This window comes from Geotrypetes seraphini, chromosome 3, assembly GCF_902459505.1.
Source record: "Geotrypetes seraphini chromosome 3, aGeoSer1.1, whole genome shotgun sequence".
Lineage (NCBI taxonomy): Eukaryota > Metazoa > Chordata > Amphibia > Gymnophiona > Dermophiidae > Geotrypetes > Geotrypetes seraphini.
Window position 1 is genome coordinate 381038194 of NC_047086.1, and position 18336 is coordinate 381056529.

General features: G+C 46.4%; 1 protein-coding gene across 3 annotated transcripts in view; it reads left to right on the plus strand.

Annotated features, from left to right (window-relative positions):
- The window catches only part of FBXO11 (F-box protein 11), a 256086-nt gene that overhangs the window by 184193 nt on the left and 53557 nt on the right, over window positions 1-18336 (plus strand). For all 3 annotated transcript variants that reach the window (XM_033940001.1, XM_033940002.1, XM_033940003.1), the window contains exons 10-11: window positions 6649-6755; window positions 11117-11254. In XM_033940001.1, coding sequence (XP_033795892.1) covers window positions 6649-6755; window positions 11117-11254 — 245 coding nt within the window. The remainder of the gene's footprint in view (window positions 1-6648; window positions 6756-11116; window positions 11255-18336) is intronic.

Below are 18336 nucleotides of genomic sequence, written 5' to 3' on the forward strand. Positions count from 1 at the left end.
TTTTCTCCCAGATCCAGCCTGGGCACGCGGAAGCCTCCCGCGAGGTCTAGCCGCCTCTGGTGCCTCCTCGGCGCACACTCTCGCTGCTGGGAGCAGAGTCTCTGCGAGTGTCTGGTCTGGCTTTGGGGAATGTCTCGCAAGGAACAGAGTCTTTGCCCATGCCACCTTTGGAACCGATACCCTCGATGCATGGCTTGCCTGGCCTGGAACCTTCCTCCACGATGCCGGGCCTCGAACCTTGGGGAGCACCTCAGGGGGCCTTGTCTCAGCCTCTGCTGCTTCGATCCACAGCCTCCAGTCCCATCTACTCGGTGGCTGCCTCGTCTGGGCGTCGCTCGCTTTGTCGCTCGAGGCCTGCTTCTCAACACGGCTCCGGTCGTCGATCGAGGCATTCATCGAGGCATTCATCGAGACACGCCTTGCCTCGGCGCAAGCAACCTTTCCAGGAGTTTTCCCCGGAGTACTCGCCCCCTCCTCCTATGCCGGAACTCGAGGACTGCGGGGGCTTGTTCTCTCCGTGCTGGTCCTCGGCATCAGCTGACCAGGCCGCCTCATCTTCATCGAGCCCTCCTCGAGGCCCGGCCCTGGCGGACCAGTTGTCATTCTCGTTCTTCCTGAGGCAGATGGCGGTGGATCTGGATATCACCCTGGATTCGGGTTCCAAGTTCTCGAAGGAGTATCTGGAGACAGTGCATCTTCCTCAACCTCCTGCCGAGTCTCTCCGCCTGCCTCTACATAAACTTCTGGACCAGACTTTCATGAGATGTTTCGAGACCCCATACTCCATCCTGGTGGTCCCGGGGAAGTTGGATGCTCGATACCGCACGGTGCATCATAAGGGCTTCGACGGGGCACAGCTCTCGCACCAGTCCCTCTTGGTTGAATCCTCTCTGAAGCGGTCTCATCCCTCCCAGGTCTATGCTTCCACTCCTCCTGGCCGGGAGGGCAAAACCATGGACAGATTTGGCAGGCGCATCTACCAGAACTCGATGATGGCTTCTCGAGTCCTGAATTACAGCTTTCATTTTGCGACCTACTTTGAGTTTTTTCTATCCATTCTTCAAAAGTTTTTGCCCTATCTGGACTCTCAGGCTCGCTTCGAGTACTCGGAGGTACTGGCGCCATTGTCCCAGCTCTACCTGCAGATGATGCAATCGTCTTACGACGCTTTTGAGCTCTCGGCCAGAGTGGCTGCTTGTTCGGTGGCCATGAGACGCTTGGTGTTGCTTCGCACCATTGATATGGACTCGAATCTCCAGGACAGGCTGGCGAACGTTTCCTGTGCGGGAGCAGACCTTTTGGACGAGTCCATCGAGGCGGCTACGGAGAAGCTGTCCAAACATGAAAAGTCTTTTCAGTCTATTCTCCGCCAGAAGCCCAAGCCTGCTATCTCTCTCCGTCTCGTCCTCCTATGATTTATCAAAGGCGTTACCCGCCGAAGTAAGCCCCCGCCATTCGGCCGTCAGTAAAGAGGCAGCATCAGCAGAAGCCCCAGCAAAAACTTCAGCCTTCTACTGTCCCTAAGGCTCCCCAGCCTTTTTGACTGTCTTGTAGGGAGCATAACTTCCATCGTTCTGCCCTCCCCGCCTTTTCCCATCGGAGGTCGTCTCCATCATTTTTACCATCGATGGACGACTATTACCATCGACCTCTGGGTCCTTTCCATCGTAAGAGAGGGATACTCTCTTCAGTTCCATCATGTTCCTCCGGAACATCCTCCAAGAGAGTATCCTTCCAAATTAACCCAGACCGCCCTTCTTCTTCGGGAAGCTCAGGCTTTGCTCCAGCTTCGGGCCGTCGAGCCGGTCCCTGTGGACCAACAGAACAAGGGTTTTTACTCCCGGTACTTCCTTGTTCTGAAGAAGACGGGCGACCTGCGTCCTATTTTGGACCTCAGGATGCTCAACAAGTTCCTGGTCAGGGAGAAGTTTCGCATGTTGACCCTGGCTTTTCTCTATCCCCTCCTTGAGCAGAACAACTGGTTATGCTCCCTGGATCTCAAGGAGGCCTACACTCATATTCCAGTCCATCCGACCTCCCGTCAATACCTCAGATTTCGGGTGGGACACCTTCATCTTCAGTACAGAGTGCTTCCTTTCGGCCTAGCTTCATCTCCCAGAGCCTTCACCAAGTGCCTGGTTGTTGTGGCCGCAGCACTCAGGAACCATGGTCTGCAGGTGTTTCTCTACCTTGACGACTGGCTTATCAAGGATTCCACGTCTCAGGGGGCCATCCAGGCCACTCAGAGGACAATCTGGTTTCTGCAGAGTCTGGGATTCGAGATCAACTTTCCCAAATCCCATCTTCAACCTTCACAGACTCTTCCCTTCATCGGAGCTGTTCTGGATACTATTCAACTCAGAGCATTCCTTCCTCCTCAGCGCCTGGCGGCTCTTCTTCATCTTTGTCACTCGGTCTCTTCTCGCCCGTCCATCTCGGCGAGGCACATGATGGTGCTTCTGGGCCATATGGCCTCTACGGTTCACGTGACTCCTTTTGCCAGACTTCACCTGCGGATTCCTCAGTGGACCCTGGCTTCTCAATGGTCGCAGATCTCCGACCCTCTGACTCGTCACATTCAGGTCACTCCTGCTCTGCTGCAATCGCTTCGCTGGTGGATGCTCTCTTCCAGTCTTTCCAGAGGTTTGCTGTTTCGCATGCCTACCCATCAGAAGGTCCTCACGACCGACTCCTCGAACTATGCTTGGGGGGCTCATCTGGACGGTCTCCGCACCCAGGGCTATTGGACGAGTGCGGAACGTCTGTGCCATATCAATCTCCTGGAACTCAGGGTGATTTTCAATGCTCTCACTGCTTTTCAGCACCTGCTTCACGACATGGTGGTCCTCATTCGTACGGACAATCAGGTCGCCATGTATTATGTCAACAAGCAGGGAGGCACGGGATCGGCCTCACTCTGTCAGGAAGCTCTGAAAGTTTGGGATTGGGCGATTCACCACAACGCCTTCCTCAAAGCTGTCTACATTCAGGGGGCGGACAATGCCTTGGTGGACAACTTGAGTCGTCTTCTCCAGCCTCACGAATGGACACTCCATTCCACGCCCCTTCATCAAATCTTCTCCCTGTGGGGAACGCCTCAGATAGACCTCTTTGCAGCTCCCCACAGCTTCAAACTGCCTCAGTTCTGCTCCAGGATCTACAGTTCTCATCGTCTCGAGGCAGATGCTTTTCTTCTGGACTGGGGGAATCTCTTTCTGTATGCGTTTCCTCCTTTTCCTCTCATTCAAAAGACTCTGGTCAAGCTCAAGTCCGACCGGGCCACCATGATTCTGATTGCTCCTCAGTGGCCCACACAACCTTGGTACTCCCTCCTTCTGCAACTCAGCTGCAGGGAGCCCTTCCTTCTGCCAGTGTTTCCATCTCTGCTTACGCAGCATCAGGGATCTCTGCTTCATCCCATCCTACAGTCGCTACACCTGACAGCTTGGTTCCTCTCAGCGTAACTTCCCTTCAGTTTTCACCAGCTGTGCGGGATGTTTTGGAAGCTTCAAGGAAGGCTGCTACTAGACAATGCTATTCCCAGAAATGGACTAGATTCTCTACTTGGTGTTTTTCTCATCACAAGGAACTCAACATGCCTCCTTGTCCTCTGTTTTGGACTACCTTTTGCACCTGTCTCATTCTGGTCTCAAGTCTACATCGATCAGAGTCCATCTTAGTGCAATTGCTGCTTTCCACCAGCCTCTTCAGGGGAAACCTCTTTCTGCACATCCTGTGGTTTCCAGATTCATGAAAGGACTTTTCCATATCAATCCTCCCCTCAATCCGCCTCCAGTGGTTTGGGACCTCAATGTTGTTCTTTCTCAACTTATGAAGCCTCCATTTGAACCTCTTAACAAGGCTCCTCTGAAATTTCTCACTTGGAAAGTGGTGCTTCTCATTGGCCTCACTTCTGCCCGTCGAGTGAGTGAACTTCAAGCATTGGTTGCGGATCCGCCCTTTACAGTGTTTCATCATGACAAGGTGGTCCTTTGCACTTATCCCACATTCCTCCCCAAGGTGGTCTCGGAATTTCATCTGAATCAATCCATTGTTCTTCCTGTGTTTTTTCCGAAGCCGCATTCTCATCCTGGAGAATCAGCTCTTCACACTCTGGACTGTAAGCGTGCTTTGGCTTTCTACCTGGAACGCACCAAGTCTCACAGAACTGCTCCTCAACTTTTCATCTCCTTTGATCCGAACAAGTTGGGACGCCCTATCTCTAAGCGCACCATCTCCAACTGGATGGCGGCTTGTATCTCTTTCTGCTATGCCCAGGCTATACTCCTTCACAGTAAAGTCACAGCCCATAAGGTCAGAGCAATGGCAGCCTCTGTAGCTTTCCTCAGATCGACACCGATTGAGGAGATTTGTAAAGCTGCCACTTGGTCCTCGGTTCATACCTTCACCTCACACTATTGTCTGGATACCTTCTCCAGACGGGATGGACAGTTTGGCCAAACAGTGTTGCAAAATTTATTCTCCTAAGTTGCCAACTCTCCCTCCATCCCTTTGTGGTTAGTTTGGAGGTCACCCACTAGTGAGAATACCTGCCTGCTTGTCCTGGGATAGAGCAATGTTACTTACAGTAACAGTTGTTATCCAGGGACAGCAGGCAGCTATTCTCACGTCCCACCCACCTCCCCTGGGTTGGCTTCTCTGCTAGCTATCTGAACTGAGGAGACACGCCCGGTGCATCGGGCGGGAAGGCACTCGCGCATGCGCGGTGTGGGCAACTCGAAACTTCTAAAAGTTTCTACAAGCAAGTATGCTTGTGAGATGTCCGCATCGGGGCTCTGTTGGATGATGTCACCCACTAGTGAGAATAGCTGCCTGCTGTCCCTGGATAACAACTGTTACGGTAAGTAACATTGCTTTTTTCTCTTCCGGGTTCAGCATGTATGGAAAAATGTTCCATTTCCCACTTCCCACTGCAAAAACAGTCCAAAACAAAATAAAACAGATATCACAAAAAGCTGATTTGGTTCAAACAAAAACAAGTTTGCAAAGTATTTTTCTCATACATTTCACACAGCTCTGTGCAAGTGTGGCTACATCAGCTGTTTCAATTATCATGCTGACTGCCACGTGCTGCACATTGCGTTTATACTGTCCTTTATTATTGCTACTGTTCAGTATAAGGTAATTCACTCTGATACAGTTTCCACAATGGACTGCCTCTGCTAGTGCCACCTTAAATGTGGTGCAATGTCCTTAGAGTTTAGGCAAGCAACTATAACGGCAGGAGGTTTAATTAGGCGGATAGGGAAGTTCCCTTCCCCCTACTTCAACACTACTGCAGTGTGATATTAAAACATTGAGGTTTTGTTTCTCACAGCAGCTACTAGGTGTAGCTCTCCTCCAAGAGCATATCCTGATCACATAAAACAGTATTTTCTTCACTATCGGATAATGTTAAATCCTGAGACATTTCTATATCATAAGGAATGTTTCCCCCTTCAGACAGGCATTCACAGCTGGTGTCAGTAACCTCTGATTCTAGGTAGGGATTAACTATCTGTTCCATGCTAGTAACACCCCTAGCAGGTAGATTATAGTTATGTATCTTGCTGATTGTTTGATGGTGCAGTGTGTCATTAAGATAGTTCCTTGTTAAACGAAATGCTAGGCAGCTAGGAAGTTTCACTTGCCTTTTAGTGTTGTCCTGTTGTCTAAGCCCAAGCCTCGTGTCATGTCTGAGGCCAGTGTCTCACAAACTTTCCGGCTGGCGGCATACTAAATCTAGTGCCCTGGCCGGAGAGCACCCAGAAGTGCGTTGACATCCTTGCATGCGCAGAGGCCCATCTGGCTGCAACCTGCTTTGGTGGAGGGATCCGGGAGGTGCAGGAAGAGGAGGAGAGACGCCGGCCAGGAGGAGAGTCATCTGCGTCGGCTGACTTCCTACACGACATGCCTCTTGCTGCGATAGGCAAGTCCTGTAGGCAGTCATCTGGTGTAGATGACTCTCCTCATCGCCAGTGTGTCGCGACACACCTGAAATCTCAAGCTGCACACAGTTTACGATACACTGCCTTAGGTCTTGCTTCAGGTTTTACCTTCATTCCTGTTTTTGGTCCTGTCTCCGGTCCTGCCTCACTAGCAGTGCAGCCTAGCTCTCTGATTGGATGCTCAGCAGATTGTTCAATTAGTTTCTCTGCTGAGTGCTGCAAGTGCTGTACCCCACCTCCACTGTTAGTAGCAGCTTTAGAAGTGGGTACAAAACCTATCCTTGTTGCTCTTCAGTGTGGCTGTTCCAAGGCAAATAAACCTCAGTTCCAATATTATCTTGGTCTGTTGGAACTGTCTCTGTGTGCCTAGGGTCTGCTGTACCAGTTCTGTGAACAGTGTCAGGGCTACTTCTCGCTGCCAATCTCTGTGTGTCAGGGAATTACTCACTTTCCCTGCCACACAGGATAGCAATATAAAATATGCCAGCTTTTTCATAAGAATTTAATTCTATTCTTTCAGATGATAAAAGCTTCATACCATGGTGTGGATTTTGTTGGCTTTTTGTTTTTTTTTTGGGGGGGAGGGGACATAATTTTGTATGTTTTTATATTAAAGTGTATTGGCAATTTGATGCATAAAAATTTGTTTTATATGACTGTCTTTATAATTGACCTATGTATTTACTTTTACCCCTTGCAGTTGGCTCTGCAGTGTGCGTTAGTGGCCAGGGAGCTTGTCCCACTATCAAACACTGTAACATCAGTGACTGTGAAAACGTTGGATTGTATATAACCGATCATGCACAGGTGCACTTTTTTCCTTTTTTAATGCAGCTGTTGTCTTAGGATTTCAGTTCAGATGTGAAGCCTTAATTCCAACAACCCTGGTACTTTTCCCTTATATATTATGTCCTCTCCTGATTTTAGTCCATTTATTGCAGTGATAGTTCTGAATCAGGACTCTTCTTTCATCCCATCTCCTTTCAGAACCTTTTGGCCATAGACACTAAACTACGTAGGATGTTAGATGTTCCATTGATGCCATTCCCTCTTATGAATGATGCTTCTGCATCATCTCCATTCTTGGCTAACCTGGACAGCAAAAGACTTGAGTCAGGACACAGTATTGCCACTGGGCCAGCCCCTTAATTTTCTTTTCGTATTTCCTTTTTCATCAAAATTATCCTGGCTAAATATATTTCTTTTGTGAAGACCTAGGATTTTGTACCATAGCTGTTGCTTCCCATTAGTCATGAATCTGCAGAAGGATGTCCTTCAGAAACAATGAACTCCTCCCCTTCTACAATGAGGTCTGATGAGCGTTGGCATCAGACACCTTAACCTAGCATTTGGTTCATCCCACAGTGCCAGCTCTGCTTACCAAAAGTGGCCACTGGGCGCTCACATTCTACACTCGGTTCCAAGCCAGCGAGCCGGGCTTCTTACCTATTTAAAGTTGAGATCGTTTCGGCCCCAAGACCTCTGATCATTCGCTTTATCAGATAAAATTGCATGCGGAGAGTGATGAGTGCCATATATCCAGAGGGAACAAGTTCAAAAGAAGTGTTCTGATCTGATCTGCTTTCTTTTCTTAATTTCAGGTATTTTTGCCCTCTGTTCTCGATTTTCTGCATGGCTTCAGTGCTTGGAGGTCCCCTTCTCAGACTTACTCTGCCAGGGAAAGGACACAGTCTCATGAGGGCAGACTGCTGCTCCCAAGTCAATCTCTTGCAGTACCTGTGGAGCCAGTCTACTTTGTGTTTCTTCAGGAGTTCAGGGCCCATTCCTCTAGAAGCTGGCTCGCCTACTAATTTATCAGAGGCTTGAATGCAGGCTGAAGGGCCCCTGTGTAACAACCCTCTGGGCATCAGGGAGCCAGCTGTGAAGTTTCTCCCCCAGACATGTGTGGATTTTTGCAGATGGAAGTTTGTGGTTGGGGTCCACCAGACTGACAGCCAGAAGATCTCCAATAGTGGTCTTGTTACTGGTATTTTGTGTGGCAGGCTTTCCCTGCAGGTAGGCTGCTGCAAGGTGACAAGCACCAGAAGTCAGTGAAAATCGAGAGGGTCTGAAAAAGTTAGATTCAAGGATTTCTGTGGTTAGTCAGGTTCCCCCCTCCTCCAAACCCCCCCCCCTTTTTATTTTTTTTTTTTTTTTACATTTTTTTATTTTTCAGTTGAGCTCCCAGAGGCTGTTTTTTGTGTAAATTTTCTGGCAGCGGCTGTCTTGGATTTTTAACAATTTTTTTCCAAAAGTGCTTTTTCCTGCCTCAGAACCCTTCGTTTTGCCAAAGATCATCTGTAATGGATGCCCCAGGTCAGTTTAGCTTCAATGCCTGCATTTTATGTGATTTACTGGCTGAAGAGTGGCCATGTTCCACATGCTACAGGGCATGGGAGGAAGGGGTGGGAGCTTTAGACTTGGCCTTTATTCAGTTCTCAAGGGTGTTGGAACCCCAAAATGCCCAAGATCCCTGAGCACGCTGGCTCCACCTCAGGGGGATCCATATCCCAAGCAGGCATTTCCACCTCATACCATGTTAGTTCCTAGTGTCAGTGACCCTTTGGAGCAGAACTGGAATGATTGGAAGACACTTTCCATACCCTTATCACAAGGATCTACTGTGTCTGTGGATGATTTGGAATTCCTTTTGGAGTCCAGAGGTCAAGAGGCAGAGATGGCTGCAGATTACAGTGATGATCCCACAGTGTGTCGCCTTTTTAAATCGGCTTCTATTTCACATGTAATTTCTGACGTGCACTCTATGTTGGAGCTCAATTCCCAGCAGCACACCATCTCTCAGCATTCTGTTATGAGTGGCACTAATGCACAGACAACTTTTTTCCTGCTCATCCAGACATCGGTGACGGGATAATCGTGCTCCAGACACCAGCACGGCGACAATCCAGCGCTGACAATTCGGTGCAAGAAAGAAGCGCGCCGCGGGAAAACTTATTTTTAAAGAGCTCTGATGGGGGTGTGGAGGGGGAACTCCCCCACTTTACTGCATAGTGTTCGCACTGCCGTTGGGGGGCGTGGGGGGTGCAACCCCGCACATTATAGAGAAAACAGAACTTTTCCCGAAAAAAATTTGGAAAAAGTTCTGTTTTCTCTATAATGGAGGGTTCCAACCCCCTAACTCCCCCCCAACAACAACGTGATCACTATGCAGTAAAGTGTGGGGGGGTTCCCCTCAAACACCCCCTGTCGGAGCTCTTTAAAAATAAGTTTTCCCGTGGCGCGCTTCTTTCTTGCGCCAAATTGTCAGCGCTGGATTGTCGGTGCGCTGGTGTCTCGCGCGCCATTGACTATGAACCCAGACATCACCTCCTTAGTCACTGACCAATAGGAGTCACCTGAAGGTTCTCTAAAGGTGGCCAAAGCTATGTCTAGACTCTGTCCTATGGTTCCAGACTTCCAACAGCTGTTTTCGCAGCCGAAAAAGGGCTCCACAGTAGCACAAGTGACTAAATGTACCTCCCTTCCTAATGAAGGAGGAGTGATGCTGAAGGATGCACAAGACTATAAGGTGTATCATAGATACGAGATGTGCATTAACTGTAGTGACTTAAATAGTCTTACTGGTCCTTTCTGGGTTATTTTCCCTTCTTATACCTATCAGAAGTTGACATCTTAATCATGTTAACCAGTTTTTTGGAATACTTTCTTTAGAGTGGATTGCCCTGCTATAACTTCAATATGTTAATAGTGTTGCAATAGCTTTATATAGCCTTTTATGTTCCTAGTAAAATTCAGTTTTGATGGACAGGAGGCCATATGTGTAATGTTATTTGTTTATGTAGCACTACTTAGTTATATCATAAATCTATCTACATGGCCTACATAAACATATCCATGTCACTTGTACCTACTGTTCAAGAGGATTGATTAAAATATTGTAATAGTTTCTTCCTGTAGTTCTATTTCCCATACCTTCGGTTAATAGGATGTTATAGTGTAACTCTTTTGTTTGTAGTATTGTAAACTGCTTAATACACTAGTGCAAGAGGTATATCAAATGTAATAAATCCAATTCATATCAGTCAGGAGATTTGTTTACCCGTCTTTCACCCTACAGGTTCAGTGAAACAGGACAGAATTTTGCAGAGGCTGGATGTGCATAGAGTCTTACTTCACTATGTGGAGAAAACTAATGACTCCCGGCTTTCTGACCTCCTTTTTGTGCTGACCAGCCAACAAGACGAGGCAAGCCAGCTTCCAAGTTTTCGATTGCCAGATGAATTTGCATGGCAATTTCATCTTCCTGCATTGCCTGTGGTAAACAGCCCCCTGTCTGAATTACAGCACATTTCAACTAGACGTGTGGATGCTTCGTGGCAGGGTCCCGGGCTGTTTCACCTGACTTGTAGAACAGCTACTTGGCCTACTCTTCACACACGAGGTTCTACAGAGTGGTTGTGGCAGCTCAAGAGAATGCTCTTTTTGGATCCTCAGTACTGGGGGCAGGCTCATCTGTCCCTCTCTAGACTTTTAGCACTGCTTTGGTTCGTCAGGTATGGTACAGAATCCTATGTCTTCGCTACAGAATGAAAGATTAGATTCTTACCTTGCTAATATTCTTTCTGATAGAGGACACAGGATTATGTCTGGCCTGCCCTGTACAGATTTTTAATTTGCCTGATTCCTGTCTCAGACGTTGCCAGTGTTGTCTTGGGACCTATTCTCCTGTAACTAAGATTTGGCAGAGAGAAAAGTACAGGAAAATGAGGCTCCTATTCCCTTTCTCCTTTGGAGGTTGTTTTTTTTTTTAAGGCTCCTACTAGTTGCACTTAGGTTGGTTCCCAGCTACTCATGTACTTTATTGTTCTATGTTAAATTGTTAATTGTTACATTGTTATCTTATAAGCTACAGAGCAGAACAGAATACAGTTTGTCACCAGGAAAGTTCTTCGTTCCCCTCCTCCTCTTTTCTTCTGTTTCAGTGGAGTTTGATTGCTTGGGTACTAACTGAAGAGGGAGCTGTTCTCTACTACAGAAAGGGAGTTCAGAGTATTTGAGTGAAATCGTTCTGAGGATTCACGAATAATGGGAAGCAACAGCTATGGTACAGAATCCTGTGTCTTCTATCAGGCAGAAGATTAGCAAGGTAAGAACTTAACCTTTCATTGTATGTGTTACCAAGTGCTGCTTTGTAATATTTCCTGCAGGGAATTTATGAAGACAATGAGATTTCTAATAATGCATTAGCTGGCATTTGGGTTAAAAACCACGGAAACCCTATAATTCGACGGAATCATATTCATCATGGACGAGATGTTGGTGTTTTTACATTTGACCATGGCATGGTAAAGTTTATTTTCCTTTTGCAAGACATTTCTTAACATTTTCTAATATCTGTCAACTAAGCATTAAAATTTTTGTGCTGTACTTTGAACTATTTGCAAAGTGCTTAAAATAGGTGATACCAGAAGCCATTTTTAATTTAGTTACAGAACAATTTACAGTCAAACCTCGGTTTGTGAGTAACGTGGTTTGCGAGTGTTTTGCAAGACAAGCAAAACATTCTCACAAATTTTGCCTCGCAAACCAAGCGTTGACTCGATATGCGAGGCATTGCTTCCCCCCCCCCCCCCGAGAACCGGCATCGCCCCCCGCCCCCTTACCGCGATCGGGCACCGGCAAGCAGCACCAACCCACAGGACATGCTGGTGCCCAAAGATCCTGCTGCTTGCCGCTGATTCTGCTGGGCCTTGAGCATCTGCGCATGCTCAAGGCCTTCTGGCTTCCACTCTCTCCGAGATTCTAATGAGATTCTCAGTGTCTCCGAGAATCTCATTAGAATCTCAAAGAGAGCAGGAACCAGAAGGCCTTGAGCATGCGCAGATGCTCAAGGCCCAGTAGAATCAGCGGCAGGCTCTTTGGGCACCGGCACGTCTTGTGGGTTGGTGCTGCATGCCGGTGCCCGATCGCAGTAAGGGGGTGGGGGGCGATGCCGGTTCTCAGGGGGAGAGTGGGGGGAAAGCGCCAGTGGCCTCGGGGGGGGGAGGGGGATGTCTTTTTGGGATGTGGAACGAATCATGCGAGTTTCCCTTATTTTATTTGGGGGGTTTACGAGCATGCTTCTGGAACGAATTATGCTCGCAAACCAAGGTTCCACTGTAACATAAACTCACTTGTATACCGCAAATACCATTAAGTTCTATGCGGTTCACAAAGACTAGTAATACAAATGAATAGACATCCGATTTCTAACTTCCAAAGTGTTCCCTGAAAAGATATGTTTTTAAGGCACATCGAAATTGTTGATATGAAGTTGGGAGTGTAAATATATAAGTTAAGTCCCTAGTCCATGAGGCTGCCTGAAAAGATAATAGTCGTTCCTGAAATTTCTTGTATTTACATCCTTTCACAAAAGGGAAAGAAAACAATGAGAGTTTTCTTATGATGTTTAGAATTTGTGATAATAAAAGATTCCATAAGATACTCAGGAATTGAGCCTGTTAGTGCCTTAAAACAAATACAGCCCTTAACCCGTGCCTCAACTGGAAGCCAATGCAGTGAACAATAAAAATCAGTAACATGTTCATACTTCTTTAAATTGAAAATCAATCTAACTGCTGCATTCTGAATTATGCGTAGTCTATGAAGGTTTTTCTGAATACCTACAAGATGAATAATATTACAATAGTCCAGTTGACTAAGGACAAGTGATTGAACCAACAAACGAAAGAAGTTTTCAGGATATCCACAATGAATATGGATGACAGAGATTTTGAAAACCCGGCTGGCCAGGTGGTCCCTGAGGACTGGGTTGAATACCATTGGTATAGAGCACATGTTCTTAATTTTGGAATGGTTGTTCTTTTGAAAATTATAAATTGCTAATGTTATAGAATCCCTTGATCTTTATGGTAACTGGGTAGATTCTTTAGAAAGGAGTGGAGGACTGCAATACAGCTTTTGCGATTGTACTGCACATTTTGCATTTACCTATGTATATAAAACAGCATACTCCATAGGGGTTGGGTCTTATGTTTAAGTCCTTTATTTTTAAAACTGCTCTTTAACAAAAATGCCAAAGGGAAAGATTGATCCAAACTGGATAGTTGACATTATTCTTTCTACTTCCTCAAACTATTATGGCTTTGGCGGTATATAAGAATAAAATTATTATTATTTTTATTTTTATAAATCTTTATTGACATTTCAAACTTTATAATGTATACAATTGAAAGAGTCGGAAAAACTATATGAAAATACATTATTATCATCACAATTATTACCTTAAACAATTTTTCCGCTCCTTCTTATCCTTGTTATAACAATAATATGATATTATATATTAAACTATCTATATAATTATACTCTTCCAATAAATATTCAACCCCTCCAACCCTCCCTGGATGTGTAAAGGAATCTAACAGAAACAAAAGAGAATCATAATTTAATTATAACGTAATAAAATTAGTTAATGAACCCTCATACCCCATTAAAAGACTTGCTAATACCTAAACGTTCTGCCATAATCTTTTCATATTTATATGTTGTACATACAGTTGCCCACCAAAAATTGAAATAAATCCTATCATGGTATTTCCAATTAGATAAATCCTATCATGGTATTTCCAATTAGATGTGATCATTTGAACCCCTATACCTGTCAAAATCATGAAAAGGCGACTTTTATTTTTATCTAAAGTGGGTTTAACATGAAGAATCGTTCCACATATTATCGCCTCATATGTCAAGGGGATAGATGCTTCAAGAATAAGATTAATTTGTTCCCAAATTGACTTCCAATGGAGATGGTGAGGCCGGTAATTGCTTTGATGGTGCCTGGAGAATTTCTTGCCTCTCTGGATTTGACAGAGACCTATCTGCACATTTTTATGGAGCACAGGAAGTTCTTGTGATTCCATGTGCTTGAGCAAAACTTCCAGGTCGTGGCCTTGCCCTTAGGGCTGGCCACTGCACCCTACTCCTTCACCCTGGTGATGGTGGTAGTTGTAGCACATCTACACAGAGCAGGTATGTAGTTGTATCTGGACGATTGGCTGATAAGAGTCCATTCTGAATCTGAAGGAAGAGCGGCTGGCTGGGCTCAGTGGTCAATTTTCAGAAAAGCCATCTGGAGCTGATGTAGATTTTGAGTATCTGAGAGTCCAATTCAACACAAAGGAGAACAAAGTGTTCCTGCTGGAAACCCGCAGAGAGAAGCTCCTGCTTCAGATCTGAGAGTTTCAGAGCAAGAGAGCTCTGACTGCCTGTCATTACTTGCAAGTGTAGGGTTCAGTGACCATGGATGTGGTAGTTGTCAGGTTTGTTAGTGGCCCCCACAATATATGGTTGGTGGGGTCACTTGAGAGGCGCCCTGACAAACGCCCGGTCCCAGGTTCAGTTCCCTCACAGATGACTCACCAGGAAGTAGAATCAAAGAGGCACAGCCAGAGGTGATTGCATAAAGAATATATTATAGAAATAGTCTTACAGAAAAGCAGTATTCATAGGCATTACAATGAAGCATTACAATTAAGCAGAGAGCAAAGCAGTTTCCCTGCCTTACAGAGTTCAGAGACAAAGAGACAGAGAGTCTGAAGTTCTAGGGAGAGCCAGAGAGAGAGAGAGAGCGCCAAACCCCTCTCCTCCAGAGATAGATAGATAGATTGATAGATAGATGTGTTTTGCAGAGAGGAGGCTTTTATAGCTTGGAATCTTATTCTGAATATAGAAACTATTGTATGTCCCAGTATCTTTCTGTTTAGAATTTGTAAACTGTTTGAAACAATGGTTAATTTAATTGATAAAGGAGGGTGTGATACTTGCAGGCATGGTAGATGGGATTAGTCTCTGGCTTCTTTGTCCCATTCAAGCAGCCTATCTTCTTGATCTGTGCACCTGGACCCATTGTCCTAAGCACCCTCTTAATCAGACATTAACACCTTTTAGCTAGTCATGATTCAATCAGGGCTACTTAAAACAGTTTCCCTGCCCTCAGGGTCTATCTGCATTCACATGCCAGAGTCAGATTGATATAATTTCCCATAGGCCTTCGCTGACATAAGTAATGCCAACTGAAAATGCTGAATGGTAGCGATAGCTATGCTGACAGTAGTGACCATGGATGTGGTTCCCTGGGCAAGACAGATGATGAGAGCTCAGCACTGATGATCTGCTCCAGGATGTACATCTCTCCTAATGGTGCCCACATTTGGGAGCATACTGCTGAGCAAAGCGGTATGAATTTTCATGGACAACGCAATGGTGGTAACCTAATCACCAGGGGGCCCCCAAGAGCCAAGATGCTGTTTCGGTGAGCAGAGACCCATCTCCTGGTGCTCTCAGCGACATATGTGTCAGGAATGGACAATGTGCACCTCAGCTGCAAGACACTGGATCCCGAGGAGTGGTCCCTATCTCAATAAGCCTTCACCTGCATTGTGAGTCTGTGGGGGCACCCGACTTTCGATCTGATGGCATCAGTGGCCAACAAGAAGGTGACTCGATTCTTCAGTCAAAGATGTGAGCCAGGAATCAAAGGCTTGGACGCCCTTGTGCAATCTTGGCTAAAGGCAGGACTTCTCTACGTTTTGCTTCCATGGCCCATGATAGGCAGACTTCTGCACAGGATCCTGACGTACCCAGGACTGGTGATTCTTGTAGCATCAGGCTAGCTGAGGCATCTGTGGTATGCAGATCTGGTCTGTCTGGAAAGGGATCAGAGTCTTGGACTTCTGTGCCATCCGAGACTGCTCACACAGGGTCCAATTGCCCTGAAGGATCCGTAGCACTTTGGTCTTATGACAAGGCTCTTGAGTGTGTGGTGTTAGCATGTAAAGGCTATTCGGATTTAGGAAGAAAATGACTCTAGCTGTATATGTGAAAGCCTGGAAGTGTTTCCAAGTCTGGTGTGCTCAGAGGAGTGAGGACCTGATCTCGGCCCCAATATCTGTGATGCTTGCCTTCCTGCAGGAAGGACTGGAAAAAGGCCTAGCGGTTGGCTCCCTGAAAGTTCAGATAGCAGGGCTCTTGCATTTTGGGCCTAAGGTTAATAAGAACACCGCAACCACACATCCAAATGTGATCAGATTTTTGAAAGGAGCTTTGCACCTACGTCCTTCAGTATGATAGCTTTTTCCAGTGTGGAGTCAATCTGGTCTTATGTGTGCTAGCTAGAGCGCTCTTTGAACCTCTAGAGCAGGGCTGCCCAAGTCCGGTCCTCGAGATCTACTGGCAGGCCAGGTTTTCAAGATTTCTACAATGAATATGCATATGAGAGAGATTTGCATACCAAGAAGTCAGTGCAGGGAAATCTCTCATGCATATTCATTGTGGATATCCTGAAAATCTGGCCTGTCAGTAGATCTCGAGGACCGGACTTGGGCAGCCATGCTCTAGAGCAGGGGTAGGGAACTCGGGTCCTCGAGAGCCGTATTCCAGTCGGGTTTTCAGGATTTCCCCAATGAATATGCATGAGATCTATTTGCATGCACTGCTTTCAATGCATATTCATTGGGGAAATCCTGAAAACCCGACTGGAATACGACTCTCGAGGACCTGAGTTCCCTACCCCTGCTCTAGAGCAAGCTTCACTGATGGATCTTACAGTTAAAATGGTGCTTTTGGTGGTGATCACATTAGCTTGCTGGGTGTCAGACTTGCAGGCATTGTGATGCAGAGATCCTTTCTTCAGAATTTCAGATTCAGGTGTGGTACTGCATACACTACCATCTTTTGTACCGAAAGTAGTCTCCAATTTTCATATCAATTAGGAACAGTGATAAATAATAATAATAACTTTATTCTTATATACCGCTACACCATTTAGTTCTAGGAGGTTCACATCAAGAAAAACTGTGCAATCAACGAATCATACATAAACATAGTGCTGAAATTGTTAGATATCTGGAGTGTTACTGCAATATCTGGAGGTTACAAATGAATTTTGACTGTTGGATCATCTCTTTGTTCTGGTGGATGTTGCCCGTAAAGGCTGACCAGTGTTGAAACTGACCATTTTGAAATTAATCCATATGACCATTTCGTTAGCTTATACTGGAGGTGGGAAGCGACCACATACATCCTTAAAGGCGTACTTCTCTAGAAGTGTGGCTTCCTCATGGGCAGAACCTTCAGCACTGTCCCTGGAAGAAATTTGTAGAGTGCCACATGGTCCTCTCTCCATACATTCACAAAGTTTACAGGGTGGAATTAGCGGCCAAGAAGGACTCCACATTTGGATCATCCATTCTGTTATCAGGCTTATCTGTCCCATCTTAAACTTAGGGGACTACTTTGATATATCCCACAGGTTCACGAATAATGTGTCTCTCACACTAGAAGTAAAGATTAAGTTCTTACCTCAGTAATCTTCTTTCTAGTAGACAGACACACTTTATTCCTGAAGCCCACCCTATCAGATGTTCATTTGCCTGCTTACTGGTTCAAACATGCCAGGGAATCAGGACGTCTTGTTTCTTTCCTTTATCCAGCATTGACAAGGATAGAGGACACGACTGCCATTTCAAAGAATCTAGGGGGGTATCTGATGAGTCTACTACACTTTTAGTGCTGGTTGCACTCCAGTAGGTGACTTGTTTGCTTTCACCTTATTATGTATTACAAATGGTTAAGTTTTGTTTCATCTGTTATATGTTAATATTATGAGCAGAAAAGACATGTTTCTTGGAAGAGTCCCCCTATCCCTCCCTATTCTGTTTCCTCTCTAGGACTGACCATCTGCTTTGGTACAAACTGAGGAATTGGAGGATGGCCCAGAGAGATGGGATGCAAAGTAAAATACAGTGGAACCTTGATTTACGAGCATAATTCGCTCCAGAAGTATGCTCATAAACCAAATTGCTCGTATATCAAAGCAAGTTGCCCCATAGGAAGTAAGGGAAACTCGCTTGATACGGTCCACCTCCTCCCCCCCTAGGCTATCGGCGCTGCTCCATCCCCCCCCCCCCCACTTGAGGCCACTGGCGCTGCTCCATACCCCCCCTCCGCGATCCGGCATTCCCCCTGAGAACTGGCATCCTCCTCCCCTGCTCACGTGGCCCCCCCCTCCCTCGCGATCCTACATCCCCCCGAGCACCAAAATAACATCCCTTACCCCAATTTGGCACCGGCACCGATGCACAGGACATGCTGGTGCCCGAAGATCCTCCCTCTTGGCTGCGCTGGGCTGGGCGGTGTGTCGGAGATCCTCCCTCTTACCTGTGCTGGACTGGACCTTGAGATTCTCGGAGAGAGCGAAACCAGAAGGCCTTGAGCATGTGCAAATGCTCAAGGTCCAGTCCAGCACAGGCAAGAGGGAGGATCTCCGACACACCGCCCAGCCCAGCACAGCCAAGAGGGAGGATCTTCGGACACCAGCATGTCCTGTGCATTGGTGCCGGTGCCAAATCGGGGTAAGGGATGTTATTTT